At 45.3% G+C, this 14,503-nt stretch overlaps 1 protein-coding gene across 3 annotated transcripts in view; it reads right to left on the bottom strand.

Annotated features, from left to right (window-relative positions):
- The window catches only part of LOC111852566 (thymocyte selection-associated high mobility group box protein TOX-like), a 33,271-nt gene that overhangs the window by 2,334 nt on the left and 16,434 nt on the right, over window positions 1-14,503 (bottom strand). For all 3 annotated transcript variants that reach the window (XM_072710996.1, XM_072710998.1, XM_072710997.1), the window contains exons 2-9: window positions 13,191-13,256; window positions 11,873-11,980; window positions 9,632-9,874; window positions 4,759-5,001; window positions 3,265-3,495; window positions 2,505-2,585; window positions 1,686-1,907; window positions 478-638 (exon numbers count right to left, since the gene is read on the bottom strand). In XM_072710996.1, the coding sequence (XP_072567097.1) occupies window positions 478-638; window positions 1,686-1,907; window positions 2,505-2,585; window positions 3,265-3,495; window positions 4,759-5,001; window positions 9,632-9,874; window positions 11,873-11,980; window positions 13,191-13,256 (1,355 nt within the window). The remainder of the gene's footprint in view (window positions 1-477; window positions 639-1,685; window positions 1,908-2,504; window positions 2,586-3,264; window positions 3,496-4,758; window positions 5,002-9,631; window positions 9,875-11,872; window positions 11,981-13,190; window positions 13,257-14,503) is intronic.

Below are 14,503 nucleotides of genomic sequence, written 5' to 3'. Positions count from 1 at the left end.
ACCTGATTTGTTTTATCTCATGAACAATTAATGCATTATTTGCCACAATAATGTGCAATTTTCCTCAGACAAAAGCACCTGCTAAATAAAAATAAATGTAAATGTATTGCTATTAGCACAATGTAAATGTATTGATATTAGCACAATGTAAATGTATTGATATTAGCACAATGTAAATGTATTGCTATTAGCACAATGTAAATGTACTGATATTAGCACAGTGTAAATGTATTGATATTAGCATAATGTAAATGTATTGATATTAGCACAATGTAAATGTATTGATATTAGCACAATGTAAATGTATTGCTATTAGCACAATGTAAATGTACTGATATTAGCACAGTGTAAATGTATTGATATTAGCACAATGTAAATGTACTGATATTAGCACAATGTAAATGTACTGATATTAGCACAATGTAAATGTATTGATATTAGCACAGTGTAAATGTATTGATATTAGCACTGCCATACGTTGGTAGTGGCTCAGATCCAGCACTGCAGTAGGATCCAGCCCAGTCGAGTCCCGGGCCCATAGGATTCCTGCAGCCGCCATGGGCGAGATCCATCTGCGCCGTCAGAGTTGACGCCGTGGAATTTACGGCGCTCTGGAATTCCGTCTGCATGGGGAAACCCTGCCGGGCATAGAGGACAGCATCTACCCAGGGTGCCACGAAGCAGCGATGGCCACAGGCAGAGCTGTTAGATAATGGGGCCCATCTACAGCCTTTTCTCTGAGCAGGCAGAGTCGCACTTCTGTCCAAGGCCAATGGCAGCTGCTCATAATGTAAAGAAAAGCCGCCCATTCGGCTCAGACATGTCGCGCGATGTTAGCTCTACCAGAACAAAGATGTGGGGGGGAAACAGCTCAGCAGCACGCTCAAAGAAATGCATGAAGAACAGAGTTTCAGTTTCACTTTCGGCTCTTAAAATTAGGTTATAAAGGAGAAGTAAATGTGATGTGGCTGTTATTTCGGTGCGAGGGCTTTTGGCATCTCGTTTTGGTGTCTGCCGGGAGCCCACAGGGAAGATCCCTGCAGCAGGGGGCGTGTCGCAGGGTTTCCCTGCCTCATACCATCACAAAGATGATATCTGCACTGCATCTTTGTGAGGCTTCCTCTGTCAACAGCAGTGGCTTCCCAACCCGGTTCTCGGGAACCCCACAGACAGTTCACGTTTTTGCTTCCTCCCAGCTCCCTGCCAAACAGTGCACATTTTTGATTCCTGGGAGGAGGACCGGGTTGGAAAACACTGATTTTTAAGAATACACCAGAGTGTTTTTACCCCATCGTGGGGTATAACCAGGGGCGGATTAACTCACAGGCTAGATATGGCTTAAGCCTAGGGGCCCCACGTGTGCCAGCCTGTAAGGGGGTCCCCATTGGCGCAGAGGGGGACGGGGTTGGGGGGCCCACAGACTACTGTAGCCTAGGGGCCTCTGTACACCTTAATCCGCCCCTGTGTATAACTAAACATCACGTCCTCTCTGATGAAAGATGCTGCTGGACAAGGGGAACTATGGGAAGCTAAATATGAACGTGGTGGCTTGGTGGGTGTCATGGTTGCCTCACACCTCCAGGACTGGGGATCCAAATTGTGCCTGGTATAGGCTCTAGGCGCCCCTACACCTGTCAGCTGACCAGTAGCTGCTCATGTGATTGGACCCTCACAAAGACGCTCACCTGTGGCATGAAGGAGGAGTGCATTCCGATAGGCTGATGCTGGGGTGGGGGCGAGGCAGTGACACCATGAGGGGCCAAGGTGGGGGCCATCGGCGCAAAGTGGGAGCCCAGCCTGGCCTGCTGCAGGTAGGCCTGTCCCAGATAGGGGCTCGGGGGTGAAGGTCTGGGGCTGATCAAATGGGCAGCTGGGCTCAACTTCACCTCCACTTGCTCTGCATAACTCTGGAGAAGGAGACACAGAGAAAAATACCTGTTCACCCATACCTGGGCTAAATACCTGTTCACCCGTACCTGGGCTAAATACCTTTTCACCCGTACCTGGGCTAAATACCTGTTCACCCGTACCTGGGCTAAATACCTTTTCACCCGTACCTGGGCTAAATACCTTTTCACCCGTACCTGGGCTAAATACCTGTTCACCCGTACCTGGGCTAAATACCTTTTCACCCGTACCTGGGCTACGTGTGCCACACCCACCTGCCATTTAACCTGAGAGACCCAACTGCTGGTCAGTGTCACTAATGAAGGTCTTGGGGAAAGCCTAGTATGTGATGATCAACACCTAATACTGTGCAGGATTTACAGCAGACTTAATTACTTAATTGTTCTCCTCTAATATATCAACCACGTGTATCTACTGCCTTGCTGTAAGGGGGTTCGTTATCACCTCGGCGAGATTTATATACCCAGTAAAATCCATCACTTGCCACATATACGGAAATTACTCTGCAACAGTCAGCTATGACAGGTAGCTGGTTAAGTTACAACCCACGAGTTGTTTAACGTCCTTTCATGTTCTGCAGGTATCTGCATAGTTACCTGAGAGACCAGGCTTGCTCTGTACGCTGCCAGCTGTTTGAGATACTCTTTCTTGGCAGTTTCGGTCTTCTTCTTGTATGTCTGCAGGGAGAGGAAGAGTCAGCGTTCGTGGAGCCGTCGGCCACACGCCTGGTCTTTGAGGTACCGATCAACCATTGAACTCTTCAGAATACACACAGTGTATTCCCACCTGACATCACTGACTGTGTCAAGCTGAGACTATCTGAGCCATTTTGACATTTTTACATTTGGAATTTCATGTATTTGAATAGCCGATGTCTGTCCTTCTAAGCACCTTTTTTCTAGAACCTTCCAATCGATTGGAAGTAATCTGTGTGTGAATATTCACTGCTGATTGATTGTGAGTGGACAGTGGTTGACAAAAACAAAAAGATAACAAACCAGACCTGTTTTTCTGCTCAGCAATCTACTTTAACAGACAACTTCCAGGCCTAAAGACCCCAGGGGTGTTTCTCAATAGCAAGAACGCAAAGACCGTACTTGCGCTCTTGGCAAGACCGGTCTCGTTAACTTGCATTCTTATAACGAACTTGGGGCACAATGAACCATGGGAATGGTCTCGTTTGGCGAGGATGCAACCGACGTATCCTTGATATTTGGGGCGGGGCACAAGTATTGGAGCTGGTCTTCGGCAATGGAAGATGACGTAAAACGGTTGCAGGAGAACACAAGTTGGGCCAAGTACACATACTGAGAAAACCCAATGTCACATAGCTAGCAACTAGCCAAGACCACCTACCTGCTTCTGCTCCTCCCCCAGGCCGTCCCACATAGATGCTACGATCTTGGAGACCTCCCCGAAGGTGGCGCTGGGGTTCTGGCCCTTGATGGCCGCCTGGGTGTCCCTGAAGAAGAGCGCGTAGGCCGACACCGGCTTCTGGGGCTCGTTGGGGTCCTTCTTCTTCTTTTTCTTAGGGGTCTTGGGCTTCTTACTCCCAGTCGACGCAGGTCTTTTCTCACCTCCACTTGCCTGTTGGGGGTCAAAGGGCAACTTTCAAAAGCAAACTTAGGAAATACGGTTAAACAAAACAGCAGAAATATGCCTTTGGCTGCTTTTTTCAGCTTTGGTCTTGGTCCTACCAAATTATAAATCTGTGAATGTTTCTGTACAGCCCTAACTGGTTTAAGCAGTTAGAAGATGGATGGATGGATGGATGGATGGATGTAACATTACTTTGGGCATTTTCCAAATTCGGTCAAAACATAATAAATTTGTCGCTAAGCATTCAATGATTAATTGAATCACCAGAGGCGATGTACTATTCCTTTTTAAGGAAAAAAAGAAAAAACGAAAGAAAATTTAAAATCTTATCATTACATAATTAGAATTATGTAATTATTTCTTGAATAACACAAATTAGGCTTAATGGGACATGACAGCTACAGTAAGTGATTTGATTTTAATTTGATTTGATTCATTCCATTTGTTTAATCAACAGCACAATCAAGGTTTATTAATTAAGGACTCAGATGGGAAGAAGCCTGCAAAACAGACCAACAGGATCTGGACTGAAGATACATAATAAATACCAGTGTGACTTACAATACTTTTACAATACTGTCATGCCTTTTAAACTAAAATTCTAATATAAATTGACATGGTGTCATATACATGTGAATCTGTAGATACATTGTATATGTACTGTAGTACGTATATGCTAACATTGGGACTGGAAACATTATGATTGTGATTTGTAAATGAACTAGGTTAATGTATAACTATAATATACCACTGGAATCTTTACACATGCGGTCATATGATGTCTAATGAACATGACCTGAAAAGTAATACATAAACCTTTCACATTTAAATTTAAGGCTGCATACAAGGAAATCAACTCCCTTGTAAAACTGGCATATATCAGTCGGTAAATTACTCGATATATCATTCCAGATCTTTGAAGCTCGGGTTTTTCCCATGTGACCACTTCCTTTCCTTTACAGCTATAATGTAAATGTATGTTAAATCCAGTATAAAACAAGTATATGCAAAATACCTTAATTATTATGCATTAAGGTAACATCCCAAACCTTATTTCTGCACCCATTGCCATTACCTTGGGGTTTGGGACTGTAACAACAACAATAATAATAACAAGGATTCAAATATCATTTTTGCATACGCTGTTACTACCCTACATAGTTTACAAAGTCTGGCTTGATTCTTTTCCAGAACTGGTCTATGAAAATAAATTTCCCTACAGAAGGAGTGTATTGGTTCATCAGCCGGTACCTTTGTTGAGTCCTCAGGCTCATCTTCATGCACTGAGCTGGAGGGAGACGGGGTTGCAGACTTGCTTCCAGGAGGAGATGGTAAGCTATGGGTCACACTGGCTCCACTCAGTCCAAGTTGCGATTGGTTGAAGGTGGCCATGTGACCATGTTGCACAGTCACTGATTGGATCCTGGGTCCCATTGCCTCAATCTTTGGATGGCTGCTGTATCGTGATGACTCTGAATTAGCCATTTGCTGCATCTGTGAAGTGCAGCGTGACATTTTAGTTAATAAAGCCTGGGAGTGGAAAAGCATTTCACGCAACAATTCCTTTGAAAAGCACAATATGAAATACAGGCAGATGTAGGCAGGCTGATGCACACTGAGTTATTCCAGATAAGATTAGCTGCACGATTGTTACTGGCAGGCTGAGGCTATTTGTAGCTTGTGAATGATGCTAAAATCATACAATGTGATACTCTGGACAATGCTGCATGGATGGTGTGAATCATGCTAAAATCATACACCGTGATACTCTGGACAATGCTGCATGGATGGTGTGAATCATGCTAAAATCATACACTGTGATACTCTGGACAGTGGTGCATTGAAGGTGTGAATCATGCTAAAATCATACACTGTGATACTCTGGACAGTGCTGCATGGATGGTGTGAATCATGCTAAAATCATACACCGTGATACTCTGGACAATGCTGCATGGATGGTGTGAATCATGCTAAAATCATACACTGTGATACTCTGGACAGTGGTGCATTGAAGGTGTGAATCATGCTAAAATCATACACTGTGATACTCTGGACAGTGCTGCATGGATGGTGTGAATCATGCTAAAATCATACACTGTGATACTCTGGACAGTGGTGCATTGAAGGTGTGAATCATGCTAAAATCATACACTGTGATACTCTGGACAATGCTGCATGGATGGTGTGAATCATGCTAAAATCATACACTGTGATACTCTGGACAGTGGTGCATTGAAGGTGTGAATCATGCTAAAATCATACACTGTGATACTCTGGACAATGCTGCATGGATGGTGTGAATCATGCTAAAATCATACACTGTGATACTCTGGACAGTGCTGCATGGAAGCTTAACAATATTCTCCATTGCTCTAATATGTTGTGCTTTTTTTAAAATTTTCTGTGGCCCTATTTCTCATGTTAAAATATGGTCCAGTCATATCAAGAAAAACAGGTACACAGCAACAATGCTAAACAGAAATAAATAAATAGAAATGATGCTCGTTTGATCTGTAACAGTGCTGATGAAAATTAGCAACTGGACTAAACTGAGAACAGCAACGGCGCTGATCAAGAACACCTGAACAGCAGTAGCGCTAATGACGAACAGCAATGAGGCTAACCTACTGTAAACAGCTGTAGTTCTAATGTAGAACAGCAGGGGGGCTAACCTAAACAGCGGTAGTACTAATGTAGAACAGCAGTGGGGCTAACCTAAACAGCGGTAGTACTAATGTAGAACAGCAGTGGGACTAACCTAAACAGCGGTAGTACTAATGTAGAACAGCAGTGGGGCTAACCTAAACAGCGGTAGTACTAATGTAGAACAGCAGGGGGGCTAACCTAAACAGCGGTAGTAGTAATGTAGAACAGCAGTGGGGCTAACCTAAACAGCGGTAGTACTAATGTAGAACAGCAGGGGGGCTAACCTAAACAGCGGTAGTTCTAATGTAGAACAGCAGTGGGGCTAAACTAAACAGCGGTAGTACTAATGTAGAACAGCAGGGGGGCTAACCTAAACAGCGGTAGTACTAATGTAGAACAGCAGGGGGGCTAACCTAAACAGCGGTAGTAGTAATGTAGAACAGCAGTGGGGCTAACCTAAACAGCGGTAGTAGTAATGTAGAACAGCAGTGGGGCTAACCTAAACAGCGGTAGTACTAATGTAGAACAGCAGTGGGGCTAACCTAAACAGCGGTAGTACTAATGTAGAACTGCAGTGGGGCTAACCTAAACAGCGGTAGTACTAATGTAGAACAGCAGTGGGGCTAACCTAAACAGCGGTAGTACTAATGTAGAACAGCAGTGGGGCTAACCTAAACAGCGGTAGTAGTAATGTAGAACAGCAGGGGGGCTAACCTAAACAGCGGTAGTAGTAATGTAGAACAGCAGTGGGGCTAACCTAAACAGCGGTAGTAGTAATGTAGAACAGCAGTGGGGCTAACCTAAACAGCGGTAGTAGTAATGTAGAACAGCAGTGGGGCTAACCTAAACAGCGGTAGTAGTAATGTAGAACAGCAGTGGGGCTAACCTAAACAGCGGTAGTAGTAATGTAGAACAGCAGTGGGACTAACCTAAACAGCGGTAGTACTAATGTAGAACAGCAGGGGGGCTAACCTAAAAAGCTGTAGTTCTAATGTAGAACAGCAGTGGGGCTAAACTAAACAGCGGTAGTACTAATGTAGAACAGCAGGGGGGCTAACCTAAACAGCGGTAGTACTAATGTAGAACAGCAGGGGGGCTAACCTAAACAGCTGTAGTTCTAATGTAGAACAGCAGTGGGGCTAAACTAAACAGCGGTAGTACTAATGTAGAACAGCAGTGGGGCTAACCTAAACAGCGGTAGTACTAATGTAGAACTGCAGTGGGGCTAACCTAAACAGCGGTAGTACTAATGTAGAACAGCAGTGGGGCTAACCTAAACAGCGGTAGTACTAATGTAGAACAGCAGTGGGGCTAACCTAAACAGCAGTAGTACTAATGTAGAACAGCAGGGGGGCTAACCTAAACAGCGGTAGTACTAATGTAGAACTGCAGTGGGGCTAACCTAAACAGCGGTAGTACTAATGTAGAACAGCAGTGGGGCTAACCTAAACAGCGGTAGTAGTAATGTAGAACAGCAGTGGGACTAACCTAAACAGCGGTAGTAGTAATGTAGAACAGCAGGGGGGCTAACCTAAACAGCGGTAGTACTAATGTAGAACAGCAGTGGGGCTAAATTGACCAGGAACAACGTTAATGAAAACCATGGGGCTAAACTGATGTGCAACGACGCTATAGCATAAACAGCATCTCTGCTGAACTGAACAGCCATGGCTTCGCTGAATGGGGACGGTGCCAATATGGACCTCAGAGTGCTGAAAAGAGGAAGTGCTGTTTGATTGTTTAACTCTTTAATTCTGATAAATCAATAGAAAGCAAATAAGCTGATAAGAATTATTTCTTATGGGAGACTGACGGGATTGGACCATCTGCTTCTGGTTGATTTGAATCATTGTATTTCTATATTTTCAAAACTGTTAAATAACTGGTCTTTGAAGTAAATCTCAAAATATATGATGATTTTCTCCTCCAGTCCCATAATGTGCAGTTTGACCAACTGGTGAGATTAATGTGTGCGTGGTGATGGACTGGCATCCTGTGCAAAGAGGTTCCTGCATCTTCGGCGGGGCTATTTGTGACCCTGTTCCAGATAACCAGTTTTGGAAGATCTGGTGATGTAATACGTCTCCTGCAGCGCCACAGGATGCACATAGATTCTGATTTATCTACATACACCTGCAGTCTCTCACTGCTTCGCTTTTCTCTGGTTATTCAGCACGGAGCATCTTGTGCAGAAGAAAAACTGCACAAAGTTCACTTCAGAAACTAAAGGTGACATGTAGGAACAAATAACAATGAAGTGTTTGTTAGACAGATGTCTGTATAAAATGTGGGCTGTAAACCACTCAGATATTTGTCTGGTTTTTGATAAAACTCTCAAAAGAGATGCAGTTTTTCAGTTTCACTTTCAACATTCGTCAATGAAATCTTAAGAAATGATGAAGTCTGTCCCACAAGTTGTTGGAAAAATGCACCAGACAGTTTATGTTCCGTAAGAAATGGCAGATTTAGCAGGCTGATGTTCAGAGAAAATGTATTCGACTCTGGGTAGCTCATGGGTGCTATACAAGCGGCTGTGTTGCTGGGCAACCCTGCTTTATAGCAGCCTTTAATAGATATTACAGAACCATCCAGCACACACAGGCAAGCCTGTTTGCCCAGAACTAATTACTCACTGAAACCTGTGTTTCCCTTGTTCCTTTACCTGTTAATATTTAATAGTACAAAACCTTTTGAATGTGAGACAAAGTCACACTTCTTTCCATACCACTTTTCCAAAGCTGGAATGTGCGAGTTTATAAAATCTGCCTTCTTAATCTTTCCCTAAAACAGAGCAGCGCCGCAAATTAAGCTATCAAACTAAGCCATTTACAAGCTTCATGTAACTATTTTAAGAAGCTAATCAGATCATTCAAAAGACCTGGCTATGGAGGAAACGGCAAGCTGATCCCTTTGATGGAAGTGTCTGCACAGGTGTAGCAGCAGAAATCAACAACAGCTGGCTGGCTGGTTCTGGCACAGTGAAGGTCAACGTCAAGACTTTCAAGACTTCAAGACCCAAGACTCTTCCAGGAAACCCTAACCCAGACTATCATGTCCTCATATCTGACAATCCACGGCCTGTTTAAAAATACATAGAACCTTGTACTATATATTATATATAAATAGACAGCTTGGCTTCTCTCTGCACATTGTAAGCCTGTTAGCCTCCCATGCCAAGAATACTGATGAGTTTTAACATGAAAGCCAACGTAAATGCAGAGATATGGAAATCAAGTCTTCAAACAAATATTTATGCAAGTACATTTACTAATCACAAAGCCTCATCTTCAATGGAGATGGTAGTAGGGTCATGTTCAATCCATTGTGGGTGAGATTATAGTCTGACAACAATATCCCGTATGTTATGACATGTAAATACTCTCACAGCACACTTACCTGAATTTCAAGGAAAAGAAACACACACATATATAGGCATAGAGAAAGAGCAAAACAGGATTCCTGCAAGAGTCAGACTCACCATGGACATAGAATCTGACAGGCGGCTTCCATCTTGGCTCAGGACGCTGGAGACGGCGATGCTGGAAAGATCCATTGGATGCTGGGGGAACGGGGGCAGTCCATTCTGAGAGATGGGGGGGCACAAGGGATGGAAGCTGGCGAGCTCCGCATGAGGCATGGCCAACATGTGCTCGGGCAATGCGGGGGGTGTGATGGGAGGGATGTTAAAGTCCTCGTCACCAAGGCTGGGCGTGGAGTACGACTGCCTCACAGAAAAGGGTGGGAAAAAGAAGCATGACAGGCGATCCCAGAATGGCACCACTGTGCCTTTACAGTGCGCTAAACAGTCCCCAGACTCTGCCACTGCATCGTTAATATAGCACACACCACCCCCACTGTGCCTTTACAGTGCGATAAGCAGCACCCAGACTCTGCCACTGCATCGTTAATATAGCACACACCACCCCCACTGTGCCTTTACAGTGCGATAAGCAGCACCCAGACTCTGCCACTGCATCGTTAATATAGCACACACCATCCCCACTGTGCCTTTACAGTGCGATAAGCAGCACCCAGACTCTGCCACTGCACCGTTAATATAGCACACACCACCCCCACTGTGCCTTTACAGTGCGATAAGCAGCACCCAGACTCTGCCACTGCATCGTTAATATAGCACACACCACCCCCACTGTGCCTTTACAGTGCGATAAGCAGCACCCAGACTCTGCCACTGCACTTGTTAATATAGCACACACCACCCCCACTGTGCCTTTACAGTGCGATAAGCAGCACCCAGACTCTGCCACTGCACCGTTAATATAGCACACACCACCACCACTGTGCCTTTACAGTGCGATAAGCAGCACCCAGACTCTGCCACTGCACTTGTTAATATAGCACACACCAGCACAGACTGGAACGTCTAGTTGCATTGCTCGAGATAAAGGCTTTAATATTAAAGTAAAATAATCACTAGAACTAACCCAAGATGTGACAGTGAACATCGTGACCATTTCAGTGTGTGAATCGAACACACATTTCACACAGAAAGAACTGCATGTATTGAAAAAGAATTTACAGTGTACTCTAGTATATTACAGCAAATCAAAGCAAGTGTTTATGTATTGCAAATGTTTTTAATGTACTTAAATTCACAAGCTAAGAGCCTTAAGCAACATATAGAAAGTCAGTTTAATAAATTCTACATTTAAACTTAAACAGTCCATGGCTAAATTAAAGTGATTAAATTAAAAATAAAATGTTTCCCATTTCAGCTTGGCTCCTGCAGAATCTGATCACTTGGAAGGTGCCGTTTATGGGCCTGGTGGGGTAATTTAGTGCAGATCCTGTACAGTCTGTGCTCCCCCCTGTTAATAAACCCATCACTCAATTACCTGTTTATCTTAATTCCCTCGTATGTATGTCTGTTCTGAGCCACGGAGACATTTTAGGGATGCACCAACATACGGAGTCTAAACACCCTGTCCCACACACTCAGACAGTCACATTCTTGAGTCATTACATCACCCTCAGGTTCAGCATCCGTATCGGATTGGGCAAACTGTGGGTCCAAACGAGAACCAATCACCATATTGATCTGTCCCAACCAGTTCTAACTGCACTTTACCAACCTATCGGCATCAGTTACTATGTTATACAGGTAAGGAGGGAACTGGACCTTATGGAATCATTTGATCTAAATGACCAGAGTACCTAGACCCGGGTGGCCAATCATATCCGCAAAGGGCAGGGCCGCTGTGTATGCGGGTTTTCGCTGCAACACCCTAATTAGAGGACCGATTGGCTGAAGAGTCCTCACACCTGGGTTTGACCAGCTGACCTACAGGTTATCCCAAAAGCCTGCATACACACAGCCCTTTGCGGATAAGATTGGCCACCTCTGACCTAGACTTACGCTTCCACATATATCGAAATGGCAAAGATATCGCTTTGTATAGGCGCAAGCTCAGCGACTGAAGCCTGCAGGAGATCCGGTAATGGAGGGTTCCTATCAGCCTTCTCCAGACAGAGCGAAGGACGTCAGACTGAGGTGCTACTCGGAGATTATCTGGATCCCCCTGGGCTGTGCTCAACCCAACATGACTACAGAAGTAAGATGATTTTACCAGGAGAGCTGGAGTTGCAGGACAGTAAGAGGGACACCAATGTCCATTGTGGGTCATACCTGCCGATTGTGCCATTCTGCAGGTGACCCCACTGTTACATCACTGCCTACAGTAACGGTCAGTTTGCTTACCCAGGGCAGACGGGGGGAGTCCAGGTGAGTGGGGGCCTCTCTTTTCCAGGGGCCTCCTGCCTGCTTCATGTTCTGCTGGCTTTGGCTGGGTAGCTCAGGTACACGGAACTGTGGAAGAGCAAGGGGCGGGGGGGATCGACTGATATGCCACTGCAAATGGGACAGCTTTCCCAAGAAGCATTAGGGAAATGTACACACACAGCCTTCTGGGAAATGAGATCCCTCTTGTCGTTCGGGCAAGTCCACTAAGCTATAGGGCCGTTTCAGGCTCAGGTACAGAAAGACTAAACGGTATCAGATGTCACATCTCTAAAGCACACAGAATGGTCCATTGTAAGCCGCTCGTCACATTAAATTGACACGTGACATCTTGGGGGCATTATAAACAGCATGCGATTTTTCCTAAATTTATTTTGATTGTTCCATCTCAGCTGTCATCAGATATGTGAAGATTTAAACTAAGAGTACAGACAGTGCCGTTTGCCTGTATGCGACTGGGTGACAGTGGTTATTCTTAACAAGGATCCGTGTCTGTGTGTTCGGGCCGGTCGCATCACGATTAAATACACAGCCACGTCCGTCACGCTGCTTTCTATTGAAAAGCACGAGTGGAAAAAGGGAAAACATGAGAAGGCCTGACTTTCGGTTTCACATCTTCGGCGCATTCAGAATCACTGACCCAAACCCGGGTCACTCTGTAACTCTGAGAAGGACGATAAATTATTTAGCGATCGAGGAGCTGGGCGCATTCAGGCGAACTTCACTATCGCAACAGCTGCGTGAAAACGGATAACGTGTGCGGCTTCCAGCGCGGTGCGGTGAAGACTGCGGAGCCGGCCGACTGCTCCACCCCCCCTCGCCCCCCATCATGAGAGTGTGCCGATTTAAGGCCTTTGCTCTGGCTTCGTGACGCCATAGTGAGCTGATGCATTATTCATGTAACCCGAGAACTGAATCCGACTGATGCCCTGTCTCAGTACTCTTTCAGGGGAGTAACTGCGCTCAGACTATAACTCTGAGGCATAACACGTGGACCTTTTCTGCAGGATCAGACAGATTCGGGCTCCAAGTTGAGTACTCAAGTTGAGTAGGGAGAGACAGTCTGTCTATACTCAGCATCAAACTGCATGCTGTACTCAGCCCAAACGGGGTCATGATGCCCCCAATCCACCAATCACCCGCTCTTCTGCAGACCCTCATTTCAAATGCTTTGTTAAAGTATTATAACTGCGCCTCATGAAGGGTGGTTCACGACTACCGCACTTCTCCTCAATGCGCCTCTTCCGACTGACTTCATGCTGGAGTGAGAGGAACCCACCTGACCGACTGGCAGGAAATCCTGGCCCAGGTCCGGCACTCCCATGTACATCTTTTCACTGTTAAGCTGCAAACAGAAGAAGAGACAAATGTTCACTGCCTTCCTCAAATGGGCCAGAGGACCTGGTACACAGTGAAACGGCAGTGTCAGGCTATTCCATTAGAAACTGCAGAATCTACCGAGTTACGTTATCTGCCTATTCAATTACCGTTGAGAAAATGCTACTATTCACGCATCAGCTTTCCTGGCTGCGATTAGAGAATGTCGATTGGATAAAATGAAAAGGGCAACACAGGAAGTAGGGAGGAAGTCATGTGGTTCAATAAATTGTTGAAGGAGAAATCTGCCTCCTTCCAGCACCTAATTAATTCAGGGAAACTCCAACCACCTTTAGACGAACCCTTCGCCTTTAGCCTTTGCTGGGGTTCATTGGCTGGGGGCTTAACCCTGCCTTTCGGTCAGAAGTTTTAGCCCCTGCCCCCCCACCCCCGCCAGCGAAAGCGGTGAATGAGTCTCCTTCATGTGCTGGTTGTAGCGACCCGCCCCCGTGAGGCCGCTGTGTAAATACTGCTGTGTGCTACCCAGCTTCATGGTGAATCACCACGGTGCGGGAAGCGGGGGGGGGGGGAGGGGAGGGTGTAGCTGGGCCATCAGAAGTATTCCTTTCTTTCGCTTTACACCATCCATACACCCACCGACCTGCCTGCTACCTTCCAGGAGAGAAGTGCAGCTTCGGACTATCAGCCCATTAAACCTGCATTCATGTGATGATTTATGAGTCTGATTTATGCAGACAGAACAAAGCAAACAAAACCTGGCTTCTGGGAGCCAAGGCCAAATACGCTGAGAAGCCCTGGGAACAGTGACCTCTCCCTGGGCTGCCCCTTCCAGCCAATCCCCATCACCGCCGTCAACAGCGCCAATTAAGCACAACCGCCCTGATTATAAGCTCAACTAACCCTCACATTTTGGCAGAAAGGAGGTCAACCAAATTAGCCAGAGAACATTAAGAGTGTTTAGAGTTCCGCTGAAATGGTGCTGTGACTGACAGTCATAGTTACACTGTAAGTTGTGATCACACATTGTGCAGATATAGTGACGCACCACCAATTCCCAGCCACGATTAAAGAGCAACGAGGAATATTTAGCTATTGTAGAATATTGTAGGATATTGTAGAAACGGCATACCTGTAATATTTTCTCTACATTATCAGTATTTAACTTCTTTCAGTTGATCGGCACAAATTATTGTCCAATGCAACTAATGCATATAGTCTCCTTTTCATGCATATGTTTTTACAGTAAGTAAAGGT

The sequence above is a fragment of the Paramormyrops kingsleyae genome, chromosome 4 (assembly GCF_048594095.1).
Source record: "Paramormyrops kingsleyae isolate MSU_618 chromosome 4, PKINGS_0.4, whole genome shotgun sequence".
In the NCBI taxonomy this organism is placed as follows: Eukaryota; Metazoa; Chordata; class Actinopteri; order Osteoglossiformes; family Mormyridae; genus Paramormyrops; species Paramormyrops kingsleyae.
Note: the sequence above shows the minus strand (reverse complement) of the source record. Positions and strands in the feature narration are given on the sequence as shown.